The sequence below is a fragment of the Ursus maritimus genome, unplaced genomic scaffold (assembly GCF_017311325.1).
Source record: "Ursus maritimus isolate PB19 unplaced genomic scaffold, ASM1731132v1 scaffold_33, whole genome shotgun sequence".
Lineage (NCBI taxonomy): Eukaryota > Metazoa > Chordata > Mammalia > Carnivora > Ursidae > Ursus > Ursus maritimus.
This window is the reverse complement of record NW_024425897.1, coordinates 23551045-23573866: the sequence shown is the minus strand read 5'-3', so window position 1 is coordinate 23573866 and position 22822 is coordinate 23551045. Positions and strand designations below refer to the sequence as shown.

At 42.4% G+C, this 22822-nt stretch overlaps 1 protein-coding gene across 8 annotated transcripts in view; it reads right to left on the bottom strand.

The window, feature by feature from the left end:
- Positions 1 to 1300: 1300 nt before the first annotated feature.
- CCDC62 (coiled-coil domain containing 62) overlaps positions 1301 to 22822 on the bottom strand; it is a 40297-nt gene continuing 18775 nt past the window's right edge. For 6 of the 8 annotated variants that reach the window (XM_008688827.2, XM_008688830.2, XM_008688831.2 and 3 more), the window contains 5 exons: positions 21930 to 22658; positions 19788 to 19944; positions 15842 to 15967; positions 6760 to 6853; positions 1301 to 5315 (listed from right to left, as the gene is read on the bottom strand). In XM_008688827.2, the coding sequence (XP_008687049.1) occupies positions 6800 to 6853; positions 15842 to 15967; positions 19788 to 19944; positions 21930 to 22658 (1066 nt within the window). In that variant the 3' untranslated portion in view covers positions 1301 to 5315; positions 6760 to 6799. The remainder of the gene's footprint in view (positions 5316 to 6759; positions 6854 to 15841; positions 15968 to 19787; positions 19945 to 21929; positions 22659 to 22822) is intronic. The other 2 variants (XM_008688836.2, XM_008688829.2) reach the window with 2 other exon arrangements.

Here is a 22822-nt window from a genome sequence, read left to right as displayed (position 1 = left end):
GAGACACAGCAGCCAAGGCGTTCTGTGCTCTCAGCGGGAACACATGTACCAATACCCAGCCTCGCCATTGCTGAACTTTGCAAATAACCTTCCCAGGATAGGCGCGTGGGAAGTGCAGGAAGGGAGCCCTAGGAAGTTTCTGTCAGGCGCCCGTATTTAATAAGGGGGTGTGAACCTATTTATATGTGGGCCAGCGCTCAGGCAAACAAGTCTGGCTACCTACGTGAAACTTTTCGCCCAGCATATAATAAGATATTGTGCGGGCCTGGAAAACAGCTCAGGCGAAGAGGAAACTGGGAGTTTCCTTCAAGGAAACGCTCTGCTTCCCCGAGGTGGGAGCATTTTCACACGGCCTGGAAGAAGGTGGCAGGAGCTGGTCCGCTGGAGCCGGGGAGCGGCGGCACGGCCAGGGCAGAGAAATCCAGGCAGGCCCCGCCGGGAGGCGCACCTAGGCCCGCGCACACCTGACCCCACCTGGCTCACCGCCGCATCCTCCCCCGCCCCGCACCTGGGTCGCCGCCACCTCGCTCCCAAGCCACTTGCCTCCCCCCACCCCCCGGCACCAGACCTCAGTTCCCCGGCGGCCTCTCTCGGCCGCGTCGCCCGCGCGCGCTTCCGGTTCACCTGCGCGCGGGGCGGCTCGGGGGGCGGAGGCCCGGGCGCAAGGTGGCCGGGGGTGGCCCGAGCCCGGGAGCTGCGGAGGCGCGCGCCGGCCAGGCCCCGAGGGGCGCGTGCTAGGGGACCGGGGAGAGGGCGCCCCCCGCCCGCCCGCGGCCCCGCCGCTCGCCTGGGTCTTGTCGAACTGCTCGCGCTCGGCCTCCAGGCTGTGGCCCGGCCTGCGGCTCAGCACCCGAGCCGGCACGCTCTTGATGCTGTTCATCCTGCCGCCGCCGCCGCCGCCGCAGCTCGCGCTCCCCGCCCGGCTCCGCGCGACTGAGCGTCACGGCGGTCCGCCCCAGCCTAGGCACCGCGAGGCAGCCACAGGGCGCCCGGCCGCCCCGCCCCTGCTCGGGTCCCTGCCCCTGCGCGCGGAGGGCGCCGGCCTCCCCTCGCCCGCCCCGCCCCTGGCCCGCCCCCGGGCCCGCCCCTCGCTGGGCGGAGCCCTGGCCAAGGCCCCCAGCCCCTCCACACCTCTGCCTCCCTCCCTGGGCAGACTCCCTGACCCACACCCTCCACCTGGACTCACTAAGTCCTGTCTACACCAGAGCAGGATCTGGCTACCTGGAGAAAACCTGGCCTCAATGAATCTGACCAATGGAAGCACAACTAGACATTTTTTCCCTTTTAGTCTTTTATTAATTTCTGTGTGAAAACGCATACAAGTAAGCCGTCCCCTTTGTGCATCTCTCACGTAACAGCAGCTGTCATCAACGCGGCCTGTGGGATGAATCTTCGAAGGCTGCAGGCTCCGCATGCCGACACCTTGCCAGAGCCGAGGAACTGCAAGGGAAAGAGGACAGGCAGGGCCGGGACAACCTGCAGACAGATCCGAACACGACGTGGTGCTGGGTCATCAAAGTGCATCGAAAAAAGACGCCACAGGAGGTCGTGGGAGACTTTAAAAAACGTTATTATTGGCTTGCTTTTTAAATTATCCGTCACAAGAATGAAGTGATAATATATGCATAGAGATATATCTCTCTATATATATATTTATCAATATATATCTCTCTATATATATATATCACAGTTCTCCCTAGCGTATGCTATTAAATGGTTTTGTTTCGGCTCTCCTCAGTTTCCCCCTCAGAATATAGGTGTGAAATCACCCGATACAGGTACTAAAGACTCCCCTTGAAGAGGGACAGTGATGCCTACATAACCCTGAAGCTGGTCTCCCTTTCTGTAGCTTCATGGATTAATCTCTCCCTGCCCCCAAACTGACACTGGATACTTGAAAGCTGAATTTGACAAGGCTATCTTCGGACTCCCCCAAAAAGAAATTAACCATGCTTTATCTAATTCTGATCCCCGAAAAGTCTCTTTACCAGAATAACAATGGCTAATATTATTATTTGCCAGGCCCTGAGCTAAATCCTTCACATGTACTATTTCATTTTTAATCCCCAGCACCCCAGTCAACAGCTGTGGTCAAATAAAGACCACAGTAAAGGGGCTTGCTGGCCCCAGACCAGATGTTTCTCAGGCTCCTTTTTCCAAGCTGAACAAAAGGAAGTTATCCTGTGAACTTCATACTTAACACAGCATCTTCTTTCAAGCCAGGCAATGACCCCTCTGGGTTCAGAACATCTGCCACAGTGACAACATTAGCAGCCAACTACCTCTCTTTTTACTGGGGTCCAAGAGCACTTGGCTAAAATATCTCTAGTGAATTATAATTTATCTGCTTGTATGTAAACTTTCGAACCCCTGGAGGGCAAGGACCACACTATCTTACTCCATTTTATAACCTCAGTGCCTAGCAGAGTGCCTGGCACGTTAGCAATGTTCAATAAACATGTGTGAAATACAGGGTTGAAAAAGTGAGTAAATTACCCCCCATAATTTGGTACACTTCAACATATGGCTTAGTTTTATAAAACAAGCAGCCTGGGACACGAGGATGGAAGCCTCCCCACTCTGAATTTGTTGAGATTCATCTCTGGTAGCACCTTCAGGCAGGAGACCTGGTTCTACTACTGGCTCTGTCACTGGTTGGCTGAGATTCTCCATGTCATCAGAATCAGGGTGCCATTTTGGTGTATCTCCAGGGCAGTTTCATGCTCCCCGAAGGCTCTTACAAAGGCTAAGGATTTGGGTTATGAATACCTCATTTCAAGGAAAACCCAAGAGAGATGAACAGTAGGGTTTACATCATTGGGTTTACTGAAATGATGGGGCTGCAATCCCCACGCTGCCTCAGTGACATGTGTGTATGATCTGGCCCCACCTCTCTGTCCAGCTTCTTCTTGTGCCAGCCTAGTCCATCAGGTCTGAAAATGCATCATGCTCCTTTCCACCCCAGGGCCTTTGCGTATGCTGTTACCATTGTGAGGAATGCTCTTCCTCTTCCTGTTTGCTGGTTAGCATCTACTTATCTTCCAGCTCTTAGTTCAGGGAAGCCTTCCCTGAAGCCTCCGCCTTTGACCTATGCCCCTGATGTATGTTGTCACAGAAGCTCCAAGCTTTATTTCAAAGCACTTACAAGTTTTTCATGACCTATTTGTGATTATTTAATTAAGGTCTGTCTCCTTCACTGTAAACAAGGATTGTCTGTTTTGCTCACTGTTGTGTCTCCAGCGGCCAGCAAAGCAGTATTTACTGTGTGCTCAAAAAAAAATTTTTCTTTTTTGTTATTGTTGTTAGATGTCGTAAGTGTGCATTTGGCTAAGAACCCAGTAATCATCCTTTATAGGACTGATTAATGTGCCCTCCTCATTTGATAAACTCCTCTCAAAGACTACTCTGGTTTTTAACCTACCTTGTCTGCTGTGGTCCTGATTAATGTGTCTTCACATTAATGTGTTCACCATCTGAACCAACTTCACCCCACTGAGCCTCTCAATACCACACTTTTCTACTACAACTTTTTAGGTAAAATTGTTATTAGTGTTTATGTACTGATTCAGAATTTCTTTCTTTGGGGGTATTTCTATTTCTCTGTAGAAGATCTGGCCACAAATTCTAAAAGTACCCTTACACCAATCTCTTCTAATAGTGAGATAATTTCTGGCAGGCGAATTACAGTACCATTCCTCTTAAGATGGAAGAATGCTGATGACAAAATATAAATGCTCAGTTTTATCTCACAACTCTTTCAAACACACCGAGAACAGAAACCGCTCACATGCTTAAATAACTTAGGTTGAGATAGATAAGCTGGTAACAATATTAAGATTCCCCATTTATTAGTTGTCTGTACTATAATTCACAATAACGTGGTGGGGTAAAATGGGTATTGTAGATACGATAATCCTATGAGCTCAAATACATTTAGCCACCAAATAATTTTTGACTTTTTTCATTCTTCAGTTCCCCGAAATTTTCCTACTTGTTAGCATCTCATTAGTGTTCTCCTCTTTTCACTGGGCAAGCTGACATGTAGCCACAAACCTAGCATAAAGAGGAGGAGAAATTTTCATATTTTGTTTCTCAGACTGGAAATGAGCCCCTCCAGGGACATTTTAGGTTTCCAACAGCTCAGAATCAACTGTACCTTTCTCAGACTTCCTCTGCACAAACGAGCCGTGCCTGAGGGAGAAAGCAAGCATTTATAAAGAACACAGCCAAACCTCACCCAATTTCTCTTTTCAGCACCCTAATTAAAAGGGCTAAATGGGGTGGCTCCTCCACTCTCATGAAAATCATCTCTGAAGCAGCACTGAAACCTTTCAACAAAGGGGCATTTATACAGCACAATAGAACCTTGATATCCGCAATGCTTAAAAAAAATACACTCCTATTCCCGAGGAAATTAACTTGCCAGGTTCGGTTTCAAGCAACTAACCTTCCTTACTTTGCTCCTGTATAATGAAAAGAAACCTGAGAAAATTATTTTTATTATTAAAAATATTTTTTATTGAATGAAGCTGATCAATTCTCTTAGAAGGGACAGAAATGCACATAGTATATTCTTTAAAAAATTAAATTATAAGTTAAAAGGGAAGTGTTTTAGTTTTTAATGATAAAAAAATGCATATAAAACTTGATCTTCCAGCAAGCTTTTGTTTGTGTAAGTAGATGGGACCTACTAGAGACCCAGACGAGATGGGGCTCTGTTCAGCTTTGGGACAGAAGGACCTCAATTGTCTGTAACTGAGGAGATACTTTCCAGTTAAAAATATTTTGTATCATATCATTTTATGTCTATTTTACAGAGCAAAGTCCAGGGCTAAAGCCACAAAAGAAGAGCCTACTACTCCACATATATTTGCAGCTGACTCCGATAAGCTGTTGGTTGTAATTCAAATGTATGCACAGGTTTTTAAAAAATCAGATAGTTAACACAGCACTTTACATGCAGGGGTTCTCTATTTGCGGTCCATACTTTCAAAGAGCTTCTCCAGTATTTAACTGTAGTCTGCATCTTTACAGAGAAGTCCTTTTCTCTCTGAGCATAATTCCGAGTTTGTATATAGATAATACACAGTAAGGTCTAATTTCTTACCCATAAAAAAAAAAAAACTTCTTCAACATGAAAACGGTCAACTTGAAAACAAACAAAATAATAGATGTTGAAAAATTAACTTTCAGTTTCTGCTTCCCTTTGGTATTAAGTGTTGCTTACAAAGGATTACAATCCCCTTTTTGTTTTCAAGGTTAAGTAGTAGGTATTGATGTCTGCTTCCTGCCTTCCAAGGATGAGAGATTGGCTTCTGCAGGAAGGAAACACAGAGTTAACAAAATCAAGGCAAAGAGAGCACTGGGTAGTGTGCTCTAAGCTCCCAGTCTCTCAAAAATTAACTATACATCCTGATTTCTTTTTTAAGATTTTATTTATTTGACAGAGAGCGAGAAAGCCAGCGAGAGAGGGAACACAAGCAGGGGGAGTGGGAGAGGAAGAAGCAGGCTCCCAGCAGAGCCCGATGCGGGACTCGATCCCAGGACCCTGGGATCATGACCTGAGCCGAAGGCAGACGCTTAACGACTGAGCCACCCAGGCGCCCCTATACATCCTGATTTCTATCTATATAAAGTCATGCAAAATACCATAAATATGAAAACTTCTCAGCAAAGAGAAAGAAAGAACAGGAGAAGGGAAGAGGGCTAACGATGCTTACTGCTTTCACAGCGTTCTTGAGATGCTCTCTGCTTACAGTGAAAGCATCTGAAATGATTACACTTTTTAACTTACCAAACTGGATTCTGAAGAAACTTTGCATTTGAAATGCAGGTTTGATAGAAGGAAACACAAATCAAGAAAGTGCTTAACTACATCAACGAACGTTTTTTCTTTTTTAAAGATTTTATTTTTAAGTAATATCTACACCCAACATGGGGCTCAAACTCTCAACCCTGAGACCAAGAGTCACATGCTCCATGGACAGAGCCAGCCAGGCACCCCAGTCAATGAACCCTTTTATAAAACTTAAAACCCCATGAAAAGACTTCTTTCCAGACAGCCAAACAAAATGCTGAAATTTTTTTTTTTTTAAGAGAGAGAGAGGCAGGAGGGAGGGGCAGGGAGAGGGAGAGGGAAGAGAGAGAATCTTAAGTAGGCTCCATGCCCAGCATGGAGCCCAACCCAGGGCTCGATCTCACTACTCTGAGATCATGACCTGAACAGAAATCCAGAGTCGGACACAACCAACTGAGCCACCCAGGCATCCCCAAAATGTTAATTTAGATTCTGATTTTGAAAGCTATCTGTAAGGGCGCCTGGGTGGCTCAGGCGATTAAGCATCTGCCTTCGGCTCAGATAATGATCCCAGGGTCTTGGGATCAAGCCCCACGTCAGGCTCCCTGCTCAGTGGGGAATCTGTTCCTCCCTCTCCCTCTGCAGCTCCCCCTGCTTGTGCTCTCCCGGTCAAGTAAGTAAATAATTTTTTAAAAAAAAGAAAGCTGTCTGTATTCACTTCCTTGTGTTTAAAATTCTAGGCACTGAGATCAAGAACTTTTTGATCTGCATTTCTCATACAAATAATTGACATTTTACTGATTAAATTTAGAAGGTATGTATAAATAGGTCAAACAAGAGAAGGGATTACAGGTCAAACAAATGCATGGCCTTGGCCCCACATTATCAATGTTCCCAAGTTATTTATTAAATTATTAAATATCAAGGGAGATAGAAGGGAGATACACACAAAGGTGACTTACCTATGACCACAGTGAACAGTGAAGTTGACTTTTGTTTTCTTCAATTACTAAGAAAGGTATTTTTCTGGGCTGACTCTTCTGAGACTTCTAAGTTCTACAAAACAACTTCAAAATTAGTACCCAGGAGAGAAAAACTGGACAATACTTAATACACAAACATAGCAGAAATGCCTTTAAAACACCATAAGGAATTTATAAAATACAATGAAGTCACTTCATACAACTACCACTCATCCAGCAAAGGGGTACTGATTTCCTAGTCCCGTGTGGGGCCCTTTGGGGTCTAACTGCCTAGTAGGAAGGCTCTGTTTGCTCTACCACGTATGTTTGCCTTCAACTATGGCAATCAGCTAATGCCCAAATATAACTGGCTCTTTGTCAGCCTTAATATGGACTATGTCGTGAGCCCTTAACGGGGACAGTGGTCATCAACAAGAATGAACAACGGTAAGGGCCACTAATTATAAGTACCTACTAAGGGCTTGGTTAGCATTGCTAGTTGTTTCAGGAGGTATTTTTTAAAAGAAGATGAAAAAAAATGAAAGAGGAGGATGATACCTAGAAAGACACGGGTAGACACAGGTGGTGAACTTTAGCTTGCAGGGTGAGCCCAACTCCTCACCCCTTCCTCCTCCCCATGGGGCCTGCATTTGAGCTCGGCTAGGGTTATTCTCTGGGCTTTCACTCATGCTGCTTCCTGTCTGCTCAAACAGCCTTCCTATGTATTTTACAATCTGATGTATTTTAGTTTACTCACTTAAAAACACTATTCTAATGGGAGAAGATATTTGCAAATGACCTAGCGGATAAAGGGCTATCCAGAATAAATAAAGAACTCAACAAAATCAATACCCCCAAAATAAAAAATCCAGTTAAGAAATGGGCAGAACACATACACAGACATTTCTCCAAAGAAGACATACGAATGGCTAACAGACATATGGAAAAATGCTCAGCATCACTCATCATCAGGGAAATACAAATCAAAACCATGATGAGATCACCTCATCCCTGTGAGAATGGCTAAAATAAACAACTCAGGAAACAACAGGTGTTGGTGAGAATGTGGAGAAAGGGGAGCCTTTTGCACTGTTGGTGGGAATGCAAACTGATGCAGCCACTAGAAAGCAGTATGGAGGTTCCTCAAAAAGTTAAAAAATAGAGCTACCCTATGACCCAGCAATTGCATTAGTAGGTATTTATCCAAAGGATACAAAAATGCTGATTCGAAGGGGTACATGCACCCCGATATTTATAGCAGCACTATCAACGACAGCTAAATTATGGAAGGAGCCCAAATGTCCATTGACTGATGAATGGATAAAGATGTGGTTTATAGGTAAAATGGAATACTACTCAGCCATCAAAAAGAACGAAATCTTGACATTTGCAACAACAAAGCTGGAATTAGAGTGTAATATGCTAAGCGAACTAAGTCAGAGAAAGACAAATACCATATGGTTTCACTCATACGTGGAATTTAAGAAATAAAACAGATGAACTAAGGGGAAGTGGAGGAAAATTAAAATAAGATAAAAACAGAGAGGGAGACAAACCATAAGAGACTCTTAACTATAAAGGACTGAGGACTGCTGGAGGGGATGGGGGTGGGTGGGGATGCGCTAAATGGGTGATGGGGTTAAGGACGGCACTTGCTGGGATGAGCACTGGATGTTATATGAAAGTGTTGAACCACTAAATATACTCTTGAAACCAATACCACACTATATGCTAACTAACTTGAATTTTTTTAAAAAAAGAATACATATCAAAACAAACATTATTCTATAGGGGATCTATAGGCTTTATCAGCCTGAGATAAAAAAGGTTAAGAACCCTGGCAGACAACACCAACAGTCTCAGTCTAGCAATGAGTATGTCCAGTCCCATGTACTTGTCAAAAGTCCAAATCTCCCCACCCCCACCCCTCAAGTAAGTAGGAAGCCTGCTATGGGGGAAGGTGATGTAGTCAGCTGTGCTGTGTTTTACTCTTTTTCTTTTCTCTCAAAACATTGGGGCTCTTTTTAAATAGTTAATACACTGACATAAAATAAAAATAACATATATTCTTCTTCCCATCCCCTTCTGTACATGTGAAGAACACCACAAAGACCTTTCTGTATCTCGCTTCTATTCACTTAATAATACATCCCAGAAGTATTTCCACGTCCAAGTCTTCCTCATTCTGGTTAATGGCTCCGTAATATTCCACCGTGTGGACATACCATCACAACTCCCTCAGGTCCTTTTTGCTGGACACCTGGACTGTGTTCAAACTTTTGCTATTACAAAGCAGTGCTCCAACTAAAAACTTATACCCGGGCCACTTTATACACACGTGGGTGTAGTCGTAGGAGAGATTCCCAGAGCGACACTGCTGTGTCAAATGATCAGTTCTGCAATTTTTAGGAAACAGGTCCAAGTTCCCTGGCAGAAGGTTCGAATCACTTTGTGCTCCCCCAGCGATGTCTCAGAACGCAGTGCGGAAAAGGGCTTTGAAATAAGACCCTTGTTCTCAGCACCAGATGGCAAAAAATAGTGAAGCAGACAGGCCACTCAGAACCTTATCCTGCTCCCATATTACAAAAATTAAGGACTTTTAACAAATTATTTGCTTTTTCCTGTAACTAGCTATCCCAGTTCACAGGACCAGAGGAAGAGAGTTATAAAGTATGTTGCCAAGTAGATTTATTTTTTAAAAATTTTATTTATTTATTTGAGAAAGAGAGAGAGCATGTGAGCACAAGCAGGGGGAGGGGCAAAGGGAGAGGGAGACGCAGACTCCTGGCTGGGCAAGAAGCCTGACTCAGGGCTTGATCCCAGGACCAACAGAGCCACCCAGGCCCCTCTAAGATTTCTGTTAATTGAATTGTTTTTGCCACATTTCCAGAATTAGTTAATAATCTTCTGGAAGCCAATATTTTTTCCAACTAATTCCAAATGATTATCTGATTCTGGCTGTGGGATGTTAAGTAAAAAATTTAATCACTTTTCCTCACCCATAAGATGAAAAGTTGAGATTACATACCTCTTCTGGGTCTTTCTAGCTCAAAAATTCTCTTAAATCAAGTTTTCATCAACCTCAACAGCTTTAGCATGTTTTCATTCTATAGCTGAGGTTACTGTTTTGTCTTTTTCCTGTTTTTTTCCTATTGGGTCCACTCCAGGTGTTCACTGGGCAATCTCCGTAGCAGGCACTGCGTGTGCGACAACTAGGAAAGCCAAGATGACTAAGAGAGGCTCCTGAAGGTGCTCACGGAGGAGAGGAAGACGAGCATGTAACCTCTCGTGCACTGTGACCTGCGTGCTCATGGAGACACATGCACAGACACACACGGCCGTGCCATGAGGACAGAAGCGAAGGAGCTCTCGATTATATCTCAGATAGGAATTTAACATAAAATGCTCCAGAAGAGGTGAAGAGCCTGAGGCCATGAGAATGAGTAGGAGTCTGTCAGGTAGATCATACTGAAGGGTGGTCAGTTCTGCTATAACACTTGTTTGGAAAATAAGAAGTTGTTCCAGCACAGGCAATATATGAGGAAACAATCTGGGCATAATGTGAAGTTTGCATTTAGTCACATGCAACCTTGTCCACGAGAAACACTAGGTAAACTGTACCCAGCTGGACCGAGCCATGGCATGCAGGAATACATATACCCACAGGCACCCCTCAAACATCCGCTGGCCCCCCGGCTTCCCCGGGGCGTTATAAGCCACGCCATCCACATCTGCTGCTGCAACTTCCCATTCGCTCACCTCCCTGCCACTTCCCAGTGAGTCACAAGCTGCCACCTCCCCGACACCCAATTCGACATGCAAACTTCAGGTCTCTTTCAAGAGAAAGTGCCACACTTATTGTAGTATTTATGTATTTCTTTACCACCTAACAGGTGTAAAAACTCCTACCACTGTGATTACATTCCTGTCCTTTAAAAAAAAAAAAAAAAGTATCACTGGCAAAGTGTTTGAGTGTTATGCTCCTAACCCCATTTTTCCTGTGAGCTGTGTGGTTTTTATTGTACAATTTTGCATCACATGGTCATATTTAGGAATCCGTAAGTTGTATAACAGAAGAAGTAATGTGGTTATTAAAATATTAAACAATGCTGTGATATAATAATATGCACTTTTTAAAAGTTTTATTTAAGTAATCTCTACACCCCATGAAGGGCTCAAATTCAAGACCCCAAGATCAAGAGTCGCACAATGCCACCAACTAAGCCAACCAGGTGCCCCTTGCACTCTGCTTTTTTTTTTTTTTTAAGATTTTATTTTTTTATTTGACAGAGAGAGAGAGCATGAGAAGGGAGGAGAAGGAGAAGCAGGCTCCCCTCTGAGCAGCGAGCCCGCTGCAGGACTCGATCCCAGGACCCCGGGATCATGACCTGAGCAGAAGGCAGACAGATGCTTAACTGACTGAGGCACCCAGATGCCCCTGTATTCTACTTTATTAAAGCATTAAATAATAAGATCTAGCAGCAGCTCTACTATTCTATAATTCTGAGGTAGTGCTAAGTTATAAAGGATATTTATTTTTTTCTTTTTTTTAAAGATTTTATTTATTTGACAGGGAGAGAGAGCACAAGCAGGGGGAACAGCAGAGGGAGAGGGAGAAGCAGGCTTCCCACTGAACAGGGAGCCCAATGAGGGGCTCAATCCCAGGACCCTGGGATCACGCCCTGAGCTGAAGGCAGACGCTTAACGACCGAGCCACCCAGGCGCCCCTAAAGGATATTTCAAGATATCTGCAATAATTATAATGTGATATGAAACCATGTGTGAAGTCTACTTACATAAACTATGGCTTGTTTCCTATATTCTTAATTAAAGGAAATGCAATATTAATTAGAGGTTAATTAAAATAAGTTTATGTGTGATTTCTATTCCCATCAAAGTTTATGGATCCCCTGAATTCTACTCAACAAACTGATTAAAAATCTCTGCCCAACAAATTCATAGAGAAAAAAAGTAGATTAATAGTCACAAGGGGCTAGGGGAGAGGGAATTCGGGAAGTGACTGCTAACAGGTACGGGGTTTCTTTTCAGACTATGAAAATGTTCTAAAATTGGATTAGCGTGACGGTTACACAACTCTGTAAATATACTAAAACCACTGGATCGTACACTTCACGTGGAAGAACATTATGTTATGTACATTATATCTCAATAAAGCTGTTTAAAAAAAAAAAACCTTACAAATACTTAAAAACACTTTCTGTCCCAAAGTAAATAAATTACTTCACTAATGCTTTAAAGAGTTTGTCAAGAAAAAAAAAATCTTCCCAGAAAACACCACAAAGTCCATCAGGGTTTCCACTTTGAAAATCTCATATGGCATACATGGTATATATACTTTCAAAAATCACTGTTCTGGGGACCCATTATTCTTTAAGGTAATCTTTGAAACTGTACTGAAGCTCATGGCAATGAGCGTGTTGATTCTAAAATGGTTAATGGGGGCGCCTGGGTGGCACAGCGGTTAAGCGTCTGCCTTCGGCTCAGGGCATGATCCCGGCGTTATGGAATCGAGCCCCACATCAGGCTCCTGCGCTGGGAGCCTGCTTCTTCCTCTCCCACTCTCCCTGCTGTGTTCCCTCTCTCGCTGGCTGTCTCTATCTCTGTCGAATGAATAAATAAAATCTTAATAAATAAATAAATAAATAAATAAATAAATAAAATGGTCAATGTTCTTGGGGCGCCTGGATGCCCCAGTGGAGTGTGCAACTCCTCATCTTGGGAGTTGTGAGTTCGAGCCCCACACTGTGTGTAGAGATTACTTAAAAATAAAATCTTCAAAAAAATAATAAAACAGTTAATGTTCTAGTTTCAGATCATCTGTGTCACATGGAAACAGCTCCATGGGACTCTGAATCTAATAAAATACCAATACAATGGAGAGCTAAGCAAGCAATGCCACTGGAGAGCATTTCATCAAACAAGACAAGGATGTCCACTCTCACTTTTCTATTCAGCATTGATATGGAGGTCTCAGCCAGAGCAATAAGGTAAGAAAAAGACATAACCTAAAGATTAGAAAAAGAAATTCTTTATTCACAAATGACATGACTGTCCATGTAGAAAATCCTAAGCATCTACAGAAAACCTACCAGAATAGGTGAATTTAGTTAAAAACAATTTACAAAAGTCAACTGTAGTCCTTTATATCATAGACAATTAGAGAGTGAAATTTAAAGTACCATGTATAACAGCATCAATAAACAAAATAACAGGAATAAAATTAACAAAAGATGTGCAAGACTCCTATGAAAACTACAAAATATGGTTAAAAGAAATGAAGGAAGACCTATTTAAACGGAGATATACTCTGTTCACAAATGTCAATTCTTGGGCGCCTGGGTGGCTCAGTCAGTTAGTGGCTGCCTTCAGCTCAGGTCATGATCCCAGGGTCCTGGGATCGAGTCCCACATCAGGCTCCCTGCTTAGCCAGGAGTCTGCTTTTCCCTCTGCCTCTTCCCCTGCTTGTGCTGTCTCTCTCTCTCTCTCTGTCAAATAAACAAAATCTTAAAAAAAGGTCAATTCTTCCCAAAGTTATCTATAAATTCAGTGAAATCAGAATATCAGAGTGGGGGCGCCTGGGTGGCACAGCGGTTAAGCGTCTGCCTTCGGCTCAGGGCGTGATCCCGGCGTTCTGGGATCGAGCCCCACAGCAGGCTCCTCCGCTATGAGCCTGCTTCTTCCTCTCCCACTTCCCCTGCTTGTGTTCCCTCTCTCGCTGGCTGTCTCTCTCTCTCTGTCGAATAAATAAATAAAATCTTTAAAAAAAAAAAAAGAATATCAGAGTGTATTTTTATAAAAATTGACAAATCGACTGTAAAACTGCGATGGACCTGCAAAAGATCTAGGATAGACAAAGCAACTTTGCAAAAAAAGAACAACAAAGCAGAGCATGTTTACTACTTGATTTCAAGAATTTCTACAGAGTTACATAATCAATACAGTGTGGTCTAAGGAGAACAACCAGATCAACAGAACTGATCAGAGAGTCCAAAAATAGACCCTTGCACTTACAGACAACTGATTTTTAACAAAGTTGCCAAAAATAATTCAATAAGAAAGGACAGTCTTTTCAACAAATGGTGCTGGAACTAGATATCTATGTGAAGAAAAATGAGCCTGATCCTTACCTCATACCATCTGCAAAAATTAAACTGAGATAAACCATAAATCTAAACCTTTAAAACTTTCAGGAAGATAAAATATTCACACACTTGAGGTAGATTTCTCAGGATACAAAAAGCACCATTTGAAAAAAATTGATAAACTAGACTTCTTCAAAATTTTACCTTTCTCCTCTTCAAAAGACACTTAAGAAAATAAAAAGGCAAACCAAAAACTGGGAGAAAATATTCATAATATATCTGACAAAAGACAAAGGCCGTGTGTACGGACTATGTTAAGAACTCTTACAATTCAGTGATAAACAATTCAAATTTAAAACGGGCAGAAAGCTTGAACAGACACCTCACAAGAAAAGATACCTGAAGAGCCAATAAGCACATGACAAAATGCACCTCATCGGGTTATCAGGAGAATACAAGTGAAGTGGCAACCAGATGGCACTTCACATTTACGAGGATGGCTAAAATCAAGCTGACTGACAAAACCAAGTGCCAGCGAGGATGTGGAGCGCCTCGAACTTGCATACACTGCTGGCAGGGATATAAAGGGTTCAAACCACCTTGAAAAATAGTACTGTGGCTTATTAAAAAGTTAAACATATGACTGTCCTATAACTAGTGATTCTACTTCTAGGTATTTGCCTTAGAGCAATAAAAACATACGTCCATTTTAAAAAGGCTTATACAGGGGCACCTGGGTGGCTCAGTCGGTTAAGCGCCTGCCTTCCGCTCAGGTCATGACCTCAGGGTCCTGGGATCGAGCACCGCCCCCACCTCGTCAGACTCCCTGCTCAGCGGAGAACCTGCTTCTCCCTCTCCCTCTGCCCCTCCTCCCTGCTCTTGCTCTGTCTCAAATAAATAAAAATCTTTAAAAAAAATTTTTAAATAAAAAAAAGAAATAATAGATCTAAGTAATAATAATCAGAGAACGCTAAAATCATTAAGTGAACTTTATGATAATAAAAGCTCAGGCTGACAAACTTGAATTTTCCATCAAGCTTTACATCCACAAGTGGCACAACCAGACAGCAGGATCCTCCTGACAGTGGAACAGGCAGCAGCCGGAATCACCAGTGAAGGAGTGAAGCCAAAGCAAACAAACACCCCGAAGTGATCCCAAGTCTAACCAAGTCACTAGATCTAAAGAGCAGTTCCTAGGCATCATGGAGGATATAGGAGTGTGTTAAATAACAGTGAGGACGTTAACAAGACCCAGAATGTGGGAAGTTCGACAGGACAAATGACCCAATGTTTCTTCCACAAATAAATGGCTTTAAAAGATGAAGAAGGAGAAGAAAGAGGAGGAAGTAAGAAGGAAGATGAGGAAGGACCTGTCAGTGATTAAGAGAGACTTTATTTTTTTTTTCAAGCTTTTTTTTTTTTTTACTAATGTCTGCACCCAACGTGGGGCTCAAACTCATGCCCCTGAGATCAAGGGTTACATGCTCTTCTGACTGAGCCAGCCAGGTGCCCCTTAAGAGATACTTTATTATTTTTTTAAGATTTTATTTATTGGAGAGAGAGAAAGAGTGCACGAGAGAGAGCGAGAACACAAGCAGGGGGGAGGGGCAGAGGAAAAGGGAGAAGCAGGCTCCCCACCGAACAGGGAGCAGATGCCCAACCAACTGAGCCACCCAGGTGCCCCGTAATATTCTACTTCTGTATTTGAAATTTTCTATAGTAAAATGTATACTTTTTATAGCCCCAAGAATTTAAATTCATCTGCCCAGGCAACCAGAAAGAGGAAGTTTGGGTCCAGTGGCATTTGAGTGTGATTTTCCCCTCATCTTTAAAACCAGTGTGCTACCTCTCTGCCTCAGAAACATAAAGGAACTTTCCTTCTAATAGAAAGGGACACCCCACCAGTGATATTTGCAAATGAGTAAATCCGTGGAATATTCAGATACGTAGATGGGGTCAAAAGAAAAGTAACCACATACATTTCTGGCACTGCTGCTGAGATTCTCAGAGCTGATGGGGAGCAGAGTACTCAGCTCCAGGTCCGTAACCATCTGGCGAGACTCTGCCAGCAAACGCTGAAGCTTGCTTGTGGGCGAAAAGTCATCCTGAGAAGACAACACGGTGTAAGCATTCAAGAAATCAGGAAGCATTTTTAAATGTTTACGGTTACAAGTACAATGTTATAAACACAAATGTTAACTACCCATTAATATTTCTCTGACTTTAAGTATTACATATCAAAGCAGGACATTAAATACTAGAATACCAAATTCCATTTATTTCTTAGAACCTCCTTAGCTAGGGGCACGTGCATGGCTCAGTCAGTTAACCATCTATCTGACTCTTGGTTTTGACACAGGTCCTGATCTCAGGGTCATGAGATAGAGCCCTGGGTCGGGCTCTGCGCTCAGCACAGAGTCCGCTTCAGATTCTCTCTCCCTCTCCCCGTTGTGCATACTCTTTCTCTCTAACAAATTTAAAAAAAAAAAAAAAAAAAAGAACCTACTTGGCTAATAATTTGATTTTAACAGACCTTACAACTAATTAAGTAACATCCACATGCTAAAAAGAATTATAGGCTAGAGTGCCTGGCTGCCTCAGTAGGTACAGCACGTGACTCTTGATCTTGGGGTTGTGAGTTTGAGCACTACACTGGGTGGAAAGAGTTAAGATAAAATCTTACCAAAAAAAAAAAAAAAAAAAAGAATCCTAGGCATTGTTTAGCTCTCCTAAATCAACTTTTTAAAGCCATAATTAGCATGCTAATTAGTATTAGCCAAAATACTTGTAAAATGTAGCTTTAACATGAAAGCCCTGTAAGCTTTTTAAAATATGTGGATATTTGCCTTAGTTTGTTCTTGTTCAGTTTTCAACTTTGGGATCTGAGGTTTTAGCCTGACAACCACTCTCAAAAGTACATAGACTAATTTTTTCATTAAGGAAAGTTAATTCTGGGCGCCTGTGTGGCTCAGTCGGTTAAGTGTCTGCCTTTGGTTCAGGTCATGATCCTCGAGTCCTGGGATTGAGCCCCATGTCAGGCTCTCTGCTCAGCAGGGAGTCTGTTTCTCCCTCTCCCTCTGCTCCTTCTCTCACTCTCTCTCTCTCTCAAATAAATAAAATCTTTAAAAAAATAAATTTAAGGAAGGTTAATTTTAGGGGCACCTGGGTGGCTCAGTCAGTTAAGCATCTGACTCTTGATCTCGGCTAAGGTCTTGATCTTGGGGTTGCAAGTTCAAGCCTCGCATTGGCTCAAAAAAAAAAAAAAAGTTAATTCTAATTTTCCAAGAACAAAGATGATCATGACTGACCTGGATCTAGAAGATACCTGTGTGTGCACACGTGCACACACACATACACACACACACCTAAATATATATGTATACATGGACAACGTAAGCATGCAATGTCATATATGGTCTCAGAAAAATGGGTACAAACATTGAAAAAAGGTCTCACGAGAGCTAAAAAGATAGTAGCTGATACCTGAAACCATACCCATAATGAACAGGGATCCTGTTCATCAAATCTATGCTCCTTTGGAATTCCTGCCTCTGAGTCCCTCCTCTCATTCCCAGGAAACACTGATCTGTTTTCTGTCACCAGAGATTAGTTTGCATTTTCTGGAATTTTATACAAACACGTTCGTACTTTAGTCTGTCTGGCATCTTTCATTCAGTATAATTATCTTGCGAGTCACCCATGTTACGTATGTATAAGTAGTTTATTCCTTTTTATTCCTGAGAAGTACTCCATTGCATGGATACACCACAGTTTGTCTCTTTACCTACTGATGTGTATTTGGGTTGTTTCTAGTTTTCCAGCTAATACAAATAAAGCTGCTTAAATATTCACATGCAAGTCCCTGTGTGGACATGTTTCCATTCTCTAGACGTGGAATAGCTGGGTCATATGGTAGGTGTATATTTAACTTTTTAGGAAACTACCAAAGTGTTTTCCCAAATGACTTGCCCCACTACCAGTGAACAAAAGTCTGTGTTGCTCCAGATTCCGGTCAACACTTGGTAGAATCTACTTTCAACAAAGAGAACTAATACTCATTAGATACCTGTTTGGAGCCAGGCCCTGGAGTATCACATTTAGACCAAGCAACTGTAATGTTATTATTGCATATTTGCACATAAGAAATTGAGGCTCAAAGAAAGTAAAGAATTTTACCCAGGTCATAGAGCTAAGACAAAGCAAAACAAGGATTTGAATTCAGATCAGTTTCAAAGCCCATTATCTTCCCCCAAATAACACCAACAGGAATTAGGTTCACTTGAAGAACTTATTTTCTCTGTGAAAGAGCTGCAGTGAAGATCCCGTTTATGGTGAAGGTGCTGACTGGCTCATCCATAATAGAGACTATGTAGTAACAACCTCACTGACCATCAGGAGGGGTGTGAACAAACTGGTTTATTCAAATCAATGGACTACACATCAATCGACAATCAAAATGAAGAGACTAAGTCTTCGAGCAGCGGCATGGGTAAATGTCACAAAATAGTCACAAAGCTGGAAAAAAATCACATTGTGAAAGGATAGAGACAGTATTTTACCATTTATGTACATTTTATTTTATTTTTAAAGATTTTATTTATTTATTTGACAGAGCAAGAGAGCACAAGCAGAGGGAGCAACAGAGGGAGAGGGAGAGTCAGGCTTCCTACTGAGCAGGGAGCCTGATGATGCGGGACTCGATGCCAGGACCCTGAGATCATGACCTGAGCCAAAGGCAGATGCTTCATTGACTGAGCCACCCAGGCGCCCTTATTTTATTTTTTAAATTTTATTTATTTATTTGTTTGAGAGAGAGCACACACAGGAGTGTGCCAAGAGCCGGGGGAAGGGCAGAAGGAAAGAATCTCAAGCAGACTCCCGCTGAGTGCGGGGCTCAATTCCAGGTCCCCGAGATCACGACCTGAGCTGAAATCAAGAGTGGGATGCTTAACTGACTGAGCCACCCAGGTGCCCCCATTTGTGTACATTTTAAACACAAAACATTATGTAGTGGTTAAATATGTTTTTATGTAGTAAAAGAACAAGCATAAATGCAACTTCAGGATAGTGATTAACTGGTGGGGGGATGGGGCATGGGGAGGACAGTACATGGGATTCGCACTTTATCTGTAACATTTTACTTCTCAAACAAAAAAACTAAAGCCAACATGGCAAAATGTAAACATGTTAAATTTGTGTATATTGCTTGTTATAGCCTTCGTTTTTTGTTACGTTTAAAACATATGTGTGTGAGACACCTGGGTGCCTCAGGCAGTTAAGCATCTGCCTTCGGCTCAGGTCATAATCCCAGGGTCCTGGGATCAAGCCCCGCAATGGGCTCCTTGTTCAGCGGGGAGCCTGCTTCTCCCTCTGCCTGCCACTCCCCCTGCTTGTTTTTTCTCTCTCTCTGACAAATAAATAAAATCTTCTGTACATAAATAAATATATATGTGTGTGTGCGTGTATCTACCAATCACCTGGAGGGCCTGAGGGACATTTTAACTAGACTTAATCTCTTTAGGATAATATTTTAAGGAAACTCTGACTTTGGTTAAATGATATCATTAAAATTCCACAATTAGAAAAACAAAACAGGGGCGCCTGGGTGGCATAGCGGTTAAGCGTCTGCCTTCGGCTCAGGGCGTGATCCCGGCGTTATGGGATCGAGCCCCACATCAGGCTCCTCCGCTGGGAGCCTGCTTCTTCCTCTTCCACTCCCCCTGCTTGTGTTCCCTCTCTCGCTGGTCTCTATCTCTGTCAAATAAATAAATAAAATCTTTAAAAAAAAAAAAAAAAGAAAAACAAAACAAAACTGAAGAATGACCAAAATTAAGCACATTAAAAGCCATACTACAGAAGAATTCAAAGTACGGTGGGGAGAAGTTTTGCTTGAATAAACGGGGTATTTCTAAGCAAAATACAAACCTTGTCACCGGACAATGGTGCCTCTTTGTTGAGTAACAAAATCTTAGGTGAGTTCTTTGTATCAGAAGAGGGCTCTGTCTCTATTAATTTCTCATCCTCTCTTGTGGCAGATTTTGAAGAACCCAAACAGTGGGAATGCTGGATGGCAATTAGCTCACTGTAAATAATAAAAACCAAACAAACAGACATCTTAAAATAATATCAAACATATATCAACAATACTCTTATACTTAAAAGCATCTCAACAAGACAAAAAAAAAAAGCTGTTTTTCTTTTTAATGAAGAAGCTCAAGTTCGAGTAGAACATTATAGATTTGAATAGAATACTTGAGTAGAATATTATAAGTTAATGCATACGCTCTGCACTAAGAATTAAATCAGAATTCTTAGTTGAAGGATTAACAACAGAATAATTTCCCTCCCCCTTCCAAAAACAAGAAAACAAAAAAGAAGGTTCAAGGGACAGGAGCATCCAAAAGGGAGGGGGAAAAAAATTAACACAGGTTACACTTGTGAAAATTTTGGGTTTTTGGTTGCGAAGTTGATTTTTGTTAGTGGTTTTTAAAAGTCCTTTTGTGAAAGTAGAATAGCACCGTCGGCTATTAATTCTTCTATAGGTCCTCAGTATCAGAGAAGAGACACATGCAGCCGAGCTTCTGGGTATGTTCTTCAAAGTGTGGCTCAGAGAGGAGTGAGCCACAAAAGCTGTTCTGCAGCAGACCAGAGGCGCTTGGAGCCTCTTCCTCCCATGTTCCCTGGAACTGAAGGAGAACAGGCTGCCGCCGCTTCTCCCTCTACAGCTAAACCCCTATCTGTCAAATGGAATGGTGGTGCAAATGTGAGCATTTCAGTCTGATAATAGAACAGGTACACAGCAAGTCCTTATAATCAAAGGAAAACTAGGAAAACACAATTATCTTTCCTATTTAATCACATACTTGTCATGTGATGTCTCGGCATGTGCCTCTGCTGGCAGGCACAGGTCATCTGGATTATTTCAAGCCAGGGAGGTCAAAAGGGTCTTGAAACAAAACTCCAAATTTAAATTTCTTTCATATGTTAAATTTAATATATGTCCACCATGCTCTTAAAACTAACATAAACTTTTCCCTTAATATATGCACGTTCTTTGTTCAGTAGTGAAAAATGTGCGGTTGTGTCCTCCTGATACTTGCAATTATTTAAAGAAAATCTTTAAAAAACAAATATGAATAGATAACATTTAGTGGAACAATCATTTTTTTAATTTCACAACTGACAGAAGAACTATCTGTATGATTTTTAAATGACTCGGGCTTTTCAAAGGCCCAAAGAAAAATACAAATAATGAAAATACTACAAAGAAATTTTTATCATAAAGTCCTAGGGAAGTCAGTGTGATGATAAAATAAGGCTCTCGGTACAGCGACTTTGTCCTTGCTGTAATTTAAGATCGAAGAGCTAGGTTTTATTTAAAAATAGCAGACATTACTATAGCGCCCCTCAACCACAAGAGTCAGCAATTCTAACATTAAGACGAGCCTGAATAACGCAGCGTATGCTAATAAGGAATCCATTTTCTTTTCTTAAAAAAACTATTAACTTTTACCAGCTTGTTACATACAAATATTCTTTTTCTTGCATGATTTTAAAAAAGAAGAAAGTTTGGGACATGTAAAGTGAGCAGAAAGGCAGAAGCAGTTGGATATGTAAATATGCCAATGGGGGGGCAGCGGGGGAGGTGGCCAGCAAAATTCTTATCTGGGGTCTAGAGAATGTGATCTCTGCATAGACAGCTTATCAATTCACACTGGATCCAAGGGTGAGGAATGCCCCAGAGCAGCATTCTACTCTGTAAAGTGACCCCACCGTTGGTTTTTTAAAAAAACATATTTGCCCAACTCATGACAACTGGTTTTGTTTTCAAACAAAACCTTTGCCTCAGAAGCTATCCTAGGTACAAACTCTTCATGGGAATCTAAACGGTCTCTGCACAATCGGAAACTCAACAGTCTACGTGCTGATGAAGAGAGTGATGGGTCTGCCTCACACACGACTTGGGTTTGCAAACACTGCTCTCCGTTGAGCAGTGAGCACGCCGTGGCTACCGCAGCCCCCTCCACTCCCCAGCAGTGGTGTTGAGCAGTAGGAAACATCACTAACCTCGTGGCGGAGTTGTATTTCCTTCCACCGGCACTTTCTGAACAAGTACACACACATTTGTGGCGAACAATTCTCTGCACTTTAGAAGGCTTGAAAATGCTCATCCACTCCACGTCAGACACGTGGCCTGGGGCTTCAATGATGAAGTTACTCGGGTGGCAGCACTTGGATTCATACATGTCACTCTCCCCCAGACAGGTTTCATTTTTATGGCAACAGGAGAGTCCGGACCTTTCTACATCATCTTGACTTTCAACATCCAGCTTTTCTGGTTGTCTGGACCCGGAACAGCTGGCCAGGCCCAGGTACACATTGACATCATGCCACTGTTTCTCATCAGATAACGACGTGGATGTTTCAGAGAGTTGTTTCTCTTCATTCTGAATCCCGATCCCATTACCTTTTGGTGACTTTGCGTGGATCTTGGACAATGTACTTTTGTTTTCCGGTTCGATCTGCATTTTTCCTCCCTGAGACCAAGACTTTTGCTTCTCCAGTAAGTCTTTTGTAAACAGAGATGAGATAGCAATTACACTTCTTTCCCCAAATGAAGTACTACCCTGTCGTTTCTTCTCTTTGCACACATCACATGGGCTCCTGTCTGACCAATTTTGCTGAATCAACGTGGTCTCAAATTTTGGATCTTTAACCAATGACTTCAGATTTTTCTCCCTCTTAATATCGACTTTTGGGCGGTGATTCTCAAGGTCCGACAAACGCATGTCTCTGCTATGGTGGCATTATAAAAAACCGAAGTTATAACATACACTTAATACTGTCACTCTAAATATTTCACCCAAACCTCATTCATTGAGCTAAATCCTATTAAGACTCATTTGTCCGAAATGAGAACATAAGGGAGAACGTGTATTCTTTCTTCAGAGCCTGATTTC